The following is a 10,073-nucleotide window of genomic DNA, read 5'->3' as shown; positions in this document are numbered from 1 at the left end:
AGGACCAAGCTTGTTTAACCCTGGCCTATGACTATTTCTACCACAGCTCAGACAGTCACTTCCTGACTTGTAAGTGATGTGGTGTGTTCTCAGTCTCTTCAATGTTTCCATTTCTTTTAAAGCTTCCAAGGCCTGGCAATATCTATTTTACACTACACACCAGCCACTTGGTTTCTGAATTGTTCTTATCGTCAGTCATTGAGAGCATTCTGTAAAAAAGACAAGTGTCTGTGTAAACAAAACAAAAAGCATAGTTTTTAAACCTTGAAATCTTGTCTTTAAATAGTTTTTTTTACACAGCATAAACAATTTAAGTGTGCGTGAATGAGATGACTGGGTCCTGACATAATCAGTGCAACAAAGCATCAATAACCTGTACCATGAACATCTTAGGATAGTGTTTTCAGTCCATCTTCTGATAGGCTACAATTGTTCTCAGAAAAAGTACATAAAATACTTTTTGCCATTTATATTATTATTATTGTAGGTAGAAAATAGCAAATGGTGCTTTGAGATGTACAACACCCACTCCCTGCCCCTGACACACAACATTTAGCATAAATTATTTCACAATTTCAGCCCAATGCACCTTTTGGTCTATTCAATATCCCTTTTCCTAGTTTACCAACACAAAACGTCTGCAGTTTAGGTTAATCAGGCAGGTATAGCTGCTGCGTGTGAAGGGCGGTAGGTTGGTTTGTTTAGCCATTGACTGGGGAGGCTGGCTCACATGTCCAGTAGCAGCACTCTGGGATCTTCTACCACAGTCTTGATCTTACGCAGGAAGGTGACCGCCTCTCTGCCATCGATGAGGCGATGGTCGTACGTCAGAGCCACGTACATCATGGGGCGGATCTCCACCTGCAGCAGAGGAAGAGGAGCTTCAGAGACAAACACTGCTTCCTGTCTCTATTCCACATAAACTAAAGTCCTCTCACGGTCAACTGCATTTATTTTCAGCAAACTTAACATGTGTAAATATTTGTATGAACATAAGATTCAACAACAGACATAAATGGAACAAGTTCCATAGACATGTGACTAACAGAAATGGAATGTGTCTCTGAACAAGGAGGGGGGGGGGTCAAAAGTAACAGTATCTGGTGTGGCCACCAGCTGCATTAAATACGGCAGTGCATCTCCTCATGGACTGCACCAGATTTGCCAGTTCTTGCTGTGAGATGTTACCCCACTCTTCCACCAAGGCACTTGCAAGTTCCCGGACATCTCTCACCCTCCGATCCAGCAGGTCCCAGACGTGCTCACTGGGATTGAGATCCGGGCTCTTCCCTGGCTATGGCAGAACACTGACATTCCTGCCTTGCAGGAAATCACATACAGAACGAGCAGTATGGCGTGGCATTGTCATGCTGGAGGATCATGTCAGGATGAGCCTGCAGGAAGGGTACCACGTGAGGGAGGATGTCTTCCCTGTAACGCACAGCGTTGAGATTATCTGCAATGACAACAAGCTCAGTCCGATGATGCTGTGACACACCGCCCCCAGACCATGACAGACCCTCCACCTCCAAATCAATCCCGCTCCAGAGTACAGGCCTCGGTGTAACGCTCATTCCTTCGATGATAAACGCGAATCCGACCATCACCCCTGGTGAGACAAAACCACGACTCGTCACTGAAGAGCACTTTTTGCCAGTGATGTCTGGTGACGACCTGCCTTACAACAGGCCTACACGCCATCAGTCCAGCCTCTCTCTGCCTATTGTGGACAGTCTGAACACTGATGGAGATTGTGCGTTCCTGGTGTAACTCAGGAAGCTGTGTTGTCATCCTGTACCTGTCCCGCAGGTGTGATATTCGGATGTACCGATCCTGTGCAGGTGTTGTTACATGCGGTCTGCCACTCTGAGGATGATCAGCTGTCCATCCTGTCTCCCTGTAGCGCTGTCTTAGGCGTCTCACAGTACAGACATTGCAATTTATTGCCCTGGCCACATCTGCAGTCCTCATGCCTCCTTGCAGCATGCCGAAGGCACGTTCACGGAGATGAGCAGGGACCTTTTCTTTTGCCGTTTTTCAGAGTCAGTAGAAAGGCCTCTGTAGTGTCCTAAGTTTTCATAACTGTGACCTTAATTGCCTACCGTCTGTAAACTGTTATTAACGACCGTTCCACAGGTGCATGTTCATTAATTGTTTATGGTTCATTGAACAAGCATTAAAACCCTTTACAATGAAGATCTGTGAAGTTATCTGGATTTCTACAAATTATCCTCTTTGAAAGACAGGGTCCTGAAAAAGGAACGTTTCTTTTTTTGCTGAGTTTATGATAAGGAGTTCTCCTGAGATATGAATCTACAATATATGGAGTAAAATCAAAGTCTACAGAACAGAGCCAACCTTGCCCTCGATGGCCACTGGCCTCTCGAAGATACCATGCATTCCCAGGATGGCGGACTGCGGAGGGTTGATGATGGGTGTGCCAAACATGGATCCAAACACGCCACCGTTGCTGATGGTGAAGGTTCCTCCATCCATGTCCTCCACGGCCAGCTCATTCTTACGAGCCTGCAATCAACATCATCAACTTAGAGAATGCACAAAGTCCAAACATAAAGTACAGCGAAATCCATGTTATCCTACCTTCTCCCCCAGCTCGTTGATGGTCTTCTCAATGTCAGCGAAGTTCATTCTCTCCACGCCACGGATGACAGGCACCACCAAGCCCTGGGAGACAGGACACATTAGATATTTTGAGTTTTGGTTCATGTACAGTACCAGTCAAGTTTGGACACACCTACTCATTCAAGGGTTTTTCATATTTTTTTTACTATTTTCTACATTGTGGAATTATAGTGAAGACATCAATACTATGAAATAACACATTTGGAATCATGTAGTAAACAAAAATAAGTTAAATTATAATATATTTTATATTTGAGATTCTTCAATGTAGCCACCTTTAGCCTTGATGACAGCTTTGCACACTCTTGGCATTCTCTCAACCACTTCATGAGGAATGCTTTTTCAACAGTATTGAAGGAGGTCCCACATATGCTGAGCACGCGTTGGCTGCTTTTCCTTCACTCTGCGGTCCAACTCATCCCAAACCATCTCATTTGGTTTGAGGTTGGGGGATTGTGGAGGTCAGGACATCTGATGCAGCATTCCATATTTTGATTTGTTTAACACTTTTATGGTTACTACATGATTCCAAATGTGTTATTTCATAGTTTTGATGTCTTCACTATAATTCCACAATATAGAAAATAGTACAAATAAAGAAAAACCAAACTTTTGACTGGTACTGTATATCAGCCCTGTTGTAAAAGTGTTCAATGTGAGTAGCCAACCATCGGCATTACCTTTGGTGTTGCTACAGCCACACTGATGTCCACGTAGTCCCTGTACACAATCTCTTTGGTGGTGTCGTCAATGACTAAAAATATAAACGGTATGAAAGGGATTTGAACATTTTAAATACTAATAAACTTTAAATCAAATCTAATTTTATTTGTCACATGCTTCGAATACAACAGGTGAAATGCTTACTATAAGCCCTTAACCAACAATGAGGTTGGAGAAATAGAGTTAAGAAAATATTTACTAAATAAACTAGTTATTTTTTAAAATAAAAAGTAACACAATAAAACAACAATGAGCCGGTACTGAGTAGATGTGCGGGGGTACAGGTTAGTCGAGGTAATTTGTACATGTAGGTAGAGGTAAAGTGACTATGCATAGATAAAGAAAACAGTGAGTAGGAGCAGTGTAAAAACAAGGGGGGGTATTTGATTAATTGTTCAGCAGTCTTTTGGCTTGGGGGTCGAAGCTGTTAAGGAGGCTATTGGACCTAGACCTGGCGCTCCGGTATCACTTGCCGGGTGGCCATTTGAGAGTAGTCTGCTTTGGCTTCTATGATTCACTTCCTTGAAGCATACAGCGTTTTTGTGTCTGTGGGGAGGTGGCCCACAGACAATTTTACGAGTGAAAATTAACCACTTCTTGACTGTGGCTAGTTTAAATAGGCCAGAGAGGCATTGGAGGAGTACACACTAGGCACGGTTGTCTATGTAAATCTTGTTCCTGTTCTTAACCAACTTAACCACATACGCCTGATACCAGTGGATACAAAATGTGTGTTGCCTTATTCAGACTGATATGACAAGTAAAGCAACTTCTCAGAAAGAAGAGCCCACCTCCGTTGACGGCAGGCTGTTCCATCAGAGCATATGCTGAAGCCTTGACAAATGCAGACATGAAGCCCAGCTTGATGTTGTGTTTCTTCAGGAAAGCGTCTTTGTAGGCCTTCCTCATCTCACTGATGTTGCTGTGGAGAGAATTAGGCTCTCATATTGATCGCGAACATGCATTACACTCAATCTTTTCAACCAAACTTTAAAAAAAACTATACTAATTTTTTCAGTAAAAGTTCAGCTTCTCCAGGTCATGGTGATCGAGTGCTATTGACACTGGGCTAATGTTTCACCATCGCTCATTTCTCCTCTGTATGATGAAAAAGGCCTCTTGTATCTCTTTTTATTTGTTTGTTTTCCTGTCTCTAACCTGGTTTAAACTCTAAAATGTATTCGATAACGGCATTAACCTCTCCCAAGGCACTGAGAAAGGAGAGAAGAAGCGATAAAAATCTTCACTTTCCAAAACCCTCTAAATCTTACTGGCCTGTCATAAAAACCCATATCGGTTGAGGCAGCTCGTCCACTCAGAGCGCAGGTCTCTGTGGGCCCCAGTAGAAGCTCTGGTCTCCTGGTCTGACTGCTCCTTCGGCTATAAATGAGCCCAGGCCGGGAAGTCTTCTTCCAGACCATCAATGCCAATTCAAATAGGATGCAGAGAAACCCCTGAATAGCTGAAAGCTGACACCCACATTTGCAAAGGAAAATAAATCCTCAGTGTAATCTTTAGTACAGGGGTCATTTACTTGTAAATTAATAAAGCCTCTGTTTTAAGAAATCTTATCTTTGTTTTCACCAATATTAGTACCAAATATTTACATTCCATCGTTTAAGAGGAGATCTGGCTTCAAAAAGTTTTTCCTATTGAGCAGATTCCAATCTCTAATCATTATCTGTATGGCCTCAGCTTGAATAGCATTTCTTTACTTCTGACTTTACTTTATCTAGACACCTTTATTTTAGACAGGACATATAATCCCTAATGTAAATGTATACATTTATATAAGTGAATCTGTTGTACTGAAAGTGTAGTGGTAATGTTTAATATGTTCTGGATGAGTAATCAGCTCCTTTAAGACCCATTTCCTATCTAATTATGTTACTAGAGATAGGGCTTGATTATGTAGGACAACTATTCTGTTATTGCCTACCTCATGTCGACCTCATTAAATGTTGTCAACATAGCGCAGGTGTTCTGGGCTTCCTTCAGTCGCTGGGCGATTCTCAGACGCATACGGTTCATCTTCACCTGAGACAGAAAATAGAAGAAAAAATATATATATATTTTAAGAATTTTCACAGAAATATTTTACCTTAAGAGAAAACATCACAACAGCTATGCATTCTATCACACTGTTTTTGTATACTCTAACAACACTATGGTCTGAGCCATTGTGAATATTAAGAATAATGTGGTTCCTTTACTGCAGTATTCCTGATTATGATGCCTCACCCTGTGCTCTGCCCTGACTGGTTTACCCCCTCCATCTGTGACAGTGGCTGGGGCAGCAGGAGCAGCAGTGGGTTTGATGGCTGAAACTGTACCGAACAGACAGGTGAACAGGAGTTGTTAGTGCCACGCCACCTCTTCTTAGCCATTACCAAGTGTCACTGTTAGCAGGCAAGAGCCAAGTGATTTATCCTATTTCCATAACCAACAGTAAACACTGGACAGGTTAAATACTTCTCACTTGACATCGAGTTCATTGAGTGGCTGACAGACTCACCTGGTGTGGCAAAGATGGCAGCTCCTGGGACGGGTGGCACTGGGGGCATAGTGGTAGGGATGGGGCCCACTGCAGAGGGAGCAGGAGAGGGCGTTGTGGCTGCATCACGGGGGGGTGGAGGAGCGGCTACTATTGCTGCTGCTGGGGCCTCTGCAGCTTGGGCAGCAACAGCTGAGGAGAGAAAGGTATAAGAATGCATTAGGCAATAGCAATGTGTTTACTTTGTAGGTAAGGATAATGTGCAACTATAATCTAATAGCTCTGTAAAACACAACATCTCCCATGCGTCTTGAATTTAGAAGATTTTTTATGTGGTCCTACCATAGACATGGTAAACTCAGTGGTACTGACCTCCTTTCCGGAGTTTGAAGAGAGCCTGTCCTCCCTCGACCTTCTCCCCATCAGGGACCAGCAGCTCCTCAATCACCCCAGCAGCAGGAGACGGCACCTGCACGGATGTCTGTGGAGCGAGACAAAACATCAAGGACCATGCATGATACATCAAACTTTCCGTGGGTCTGTTATTCTAACCATCTACAGTTAACTGTTAGTTTACTATAAAAGGCTGTTGTGAAAATGGCAGTTCAAAGGGTGATTCAGCGACCATTAAATACCTTGTCCGTCTCAATTTCGCAAACCACCTCATCCTCTTTGACAGAATCACCAACCGCTGTAAAGAGAGAGTTGCATTAAGCGTGGCAAACAGAAATATCTACCTGGCTGCAACCAGGTAGATCTGAATGAGCACAAGAATCAGAGGCAAACATAAGTTACTGTACCTTTCTCCCACCTCACATCCCCCTCCGTGACAGACTCTGCAAATGCAGGTGTCTTTACTGTGATGACTTCATTCCCTAAAAGACGGAGACAACACAATACTGACTTAATACAACTCTTGTAGTGTTACACAGAATCACATTACTGCTTAGATCACAAGGGTCAAATAAACAGATGGGAGTCCAGGCTAATACATACTGCAAGCTACAGACGTCTTGAAGTATCTGATTTGGAAGATGCTGGACCTGGCTTCACATTTCCTACAAATAAAATACAGTCAATACAGAAAGTATAACTGCATAATACCAGGCTAAAACACAGCTAAAGCAACGTTTCAATGAGAAGACAGGTCAATGGTGTAGCTATAATACTTACGTATGGTTATTGACAGTGACACTACAGCTAGCTGACAATCCTGCAGGACAGATGACAGCAGTACTCAGTTCTAGCGCAGAATCTCAAAAGTCCCCGAACAAAAATATAAATAGGCAACATGCAACAATTTCAAATATTTTACTGAGCTACAGTTCACATAGGGCTCCCGAGTGCTGCGGCAGTCTAAGGCACTGCATCTCAGTGCTCGAGGTGTCACTAGACACCCTGGTTCGAATCCAGGCTGTATCACAACTGGCCCTGATTGGGAGCCCCATAGGGCGGTGCACAATTTGCCCAGCATCGTCCAGGTTTGGCCGGTGTAGGCCATCATTGTAAATAAAAATTTGTTCTTAACTGGACTTGCATAGTTAAATAAAGTTTACATTAAAAAACACAAACACAAATTAAATAAAGAAATTAGTCAAATTCATTAGGCTATGGATTTCACATGACTGATGATACAGATATCCATCAGTTGGTCACAGATACCTTTAAAATAAGTAGGGCGGTGGATCAGAAAACAAGTCTATAACTGGCGTGACCACCATTTGCCTCACGCACTGTGACACATCACCATTGCATAGAGTTGATCAAGCTGTTGATTGTGACCTGTGGAATGTTGTCCCACTCCTCTTCAATGGCTTATCAAAGTTGCTGGATATTGGCGGAAACTGGAACACGCTGTTGTACATATCGACCCAGAGCATCCCAAACATGCTCAATGGGTGACATGTTTGGTGAGTATGCAGGCCATGGAACTGGGAAATGTTCAGCTTCCAGGAATTGTTGTACAGATCCTTGTGACATGGGGCCGTGCAGGTGAGGTGATGAGGGCGGATGAATGGCACAACAATGGGCCTCTAAACCTCGTCACGTATCTCTGTGCATCCAAATTGACATTGATAAAATACAATTGTGTTCGTTGTCCGTAGCTTATGCCTGCCCATACCGTAACCTCACCATGGCACAACTTTGAAATCAGCAAACCACTCACCCACACAACGTCATACGTCTGCCCTGTACAGTTGAAACTGGTATTCATCCGTGAAGAGCACACTCCTCCAGCGGCCATCGAAGGTGAGTATTTTCCCACGGAAGTAGTTTACAACGCCGAACTGCAGTCTGGTCAATACCTTGGTGAAGATGACGAGCATGCAGATGAGCTTCCCTGTGACGGTTTCTGACAGATGTTTAATTGTGCAAACCCACAGTTTAATCAGCTGTCCGGGTGGCTGGTCTCAGATGATCCAGCAGGTGAAAAAGCCAGATGTGGAGGTCCTGGGCTGGCGTGGTTACATGTGGTCTGCTGTTGTGAGGCCGACTGGACACACTGCCAAATTCGCGAAAACGACGTATAGTAAAGAAATTAACATTACATTATCTAACAACAGCTCTGTTGGACATTCCTCTAGTCAGCATGCCAATTGCACTCTCCCTCAAAATTTGAGACATCTGTGGCATTGTGTTGTGACAAAACTACACATTTCAGAGTGGCCTTTTCTTGCCCCCAGCACAAGGTGCACCTGTGTAATGATCATGCTGTTTATTCTTGATATGCTAGTTGAAATTGAAATGCTAACTGACAGGGATGTAAACAAATTTGTGCACAAAATTCTAAAGAAATAAGCTTTTTGTGCATATAGAACATTTCTGGTATATTTTATTTCAGCTCATGGGACCAACACTTTACATGTTGCATTTATATTTTTGTTCAGTATAAAGAGTTGGGTTCAACTACTGTAATTAACATGCAGTTTCAAAACACTCACCTGGCACCGCCCGCCATGCAGACACATTGATTCCCTGTCAAAAAGAACAGTAACCTGTTAGCTATCAATATAAAGTGATCATTAAACAACTCAAAATATATATCATATGCATATGTTATATCCCCCCCTTCTAAAACGAGGGAGTGAAAATGCATAAAATCAACAACAGGTGTTTGTTACCAAGGACCATGTTTACAATGTTCACATGAACAGTCTGACAGACAGACAGACAGACTTTGACATACTGTATCTCCCCAGTCAAAGGTCAGTAGTGGGGAGGGCTACTGCCACGTTGAAAAAAAAACTGGGGAACTCTCCGACTTCCTGGCGTTCAAGTCAACTGGGAACTAGGAGAAAAACTACCTCCGACTTGGAAAAATAGTTGATTGTTCATCCAAGTCGGAAACTTGGGCATCTTTCGAGAACTCAGACATGCGACCTGAACATCACCGACGTGATGATTTGACCTCGTTTTCTTTTTTTCCACCGAGTTCACAGTTGTCTTGAAAGCGCCATTAATGCATGCGTGTTGTACCAATCGGTGACTTCAAACCATGGAAACAATGTAGGCATACACTATTTTACAAACAGACTGCTAGGGGATAACTAGCTACTATGACTAAATATATAACCAAGTGAAAATAGATTGATAGAGGGCTGTCATCTGTGTATTTGAGAGTTCGACTGGTTTGTTTAATCCAGTTATGCAAAGATTGGACAGTCAATATGATGTCAAATCTGAATAAAAAAAGAACATAGCTAGCTAGCTATATTTTGAACAAGCTAACTCGGCAAAATACAACAGTCTATCATCACAAAAATATAGCTGTGTGCTAGCCAAACCTCTCAAATGACCTCAACATATCGTAGCTTGGTAACGTTAGATAAATAAACCACTGGTTGGCTAACTAGCCAACTTCGTGAAACCAAATAAAATGTTAGCTATAATCAAATGATATGGGAGAATTCAAAACCGGGTTGAACCAATGTCTTGCCGGGGAATCGGGTGTCATGCTGTCCTTGGCTTGCAATGTGAAGGCCTACTGCTCAACCGGCGGCGCTTCTACACCTCTCGCTAACCTAGACCTCAACGTTGGCAGCAGCATGATGAAGCTCCGCGTGAAAGTTTTCCATTTATCTAATGCCTACCTGACGAAAGACCGAGAGAGAACGACCGAAGTTCCGGGTGAGACACCGGGAGTAGGATAACATGGTGTCTGTAATGACAGCAACCTGTCGGCGGGAGGGAATCTCCTCCCCTGTAGTACGCC

At 43.1% G+C, this 10,073-nt stretch overlaps 1 protein-coding gene across 2 annotated transcripts; it reads right to left on the bottom strand.

Annotated features, from left to right (window-relative positions):
- Positions 1 to 239: 239 nt before the first annotated feature.
- Positions 240 to 10,072, bottom strand: LOC135525878 (dihydrolipoyllysine-residue succinyltransferase component of 2-oxoglutarate dehydrogenase complex, mitochondrial-like). Of its 2 annotated transcripts, none has more exons than XM_064953827.1 (15): positions 9,952 to 10,072; positions 8,803 to 8,836; positions 7,034 to 7,073; positions 6,857 to 6,918; positions 6,661 to 6,735; positions 6,496 to 6,551; positions 6,233 to 6,341; positions 5,882 to 6,052; positions 5,608 to 5,693; positions 5,306 to 5,403; positions 4,158 to 4,288; positions 3,324 to 3,397; positions 2,602 to 2,685; positions 2,359 to 2,526; positions 240 to 861 (listed from the first exon to the last, which is right to left on the bottom strand). In XM_064953827.1, the coding sequence occupies exons 1-15, from the start codon at positions 10,012 to 10,014 to the stop codon at positions 727 to 729; spliced, it is 1,386 nt and encodes a 461-aa protein (XP_064809899.1). In that variant the 5' UTR covers positions 10,015 to 10,072; the 3' UTR covers positions 240 to 726. The 2 variants fall into 2 exon arrangements, with proteins under 2 accessions (XP_064809899.1, XP_064809900.1); XM_064953828.1 differs by lacking the exon at positions 9,952 to 10,072 and adding an exon at positions 9,798 to 9,920.
- Between the last annotated feature and the right edge of the window lies 1 nt (position 10,073).

The sequence above is a fragment of the Oncorhynchus masou genome, chromosome 32 (genome assembly GCF_036934945.1).
Source record: "Oncorhynchus masou masou isolate Uvic2021 chromosome 32, UVic_Omas_1.1, whole genome shotgun sequence".
Taxonomy (NCBI): domain Eukaryota; kingdom Metazoa; phylum Chordata; class Actinopteri; order Salmoniformes; family Salmonidae; genus Oncorhynchus; species Oncorhynchus masou.
Note: the sequence above shows the minus strand (reverse complement) of the source record. Positions and strands in the feature narration are given on the sequence as shown.

Coding starts and splice junctions, on each gene's coding strand:
- LOC135525878 (XM_064953827.1), bottom strand. CDS start 10,014: ATGTTATCCTACTCCCGGTGTCTCACCCGGAACTTCGGTCGTTCTCTC. Junction 7,074..8,802: donor TGCATGGCGGGCGGTGCCAG/GTGAGTGTTTTG, acceptor TCTGTCCTGCAG/GATTGTCAGCTAGCTGTAGT. Junction 2,686..3,323: donor TGGCTGTAGCAACACCAAAG/GTAATGCCGATG, acceptor CCTGTCTCCCAG/GGCTTGGTGGTGCCTGTCAT.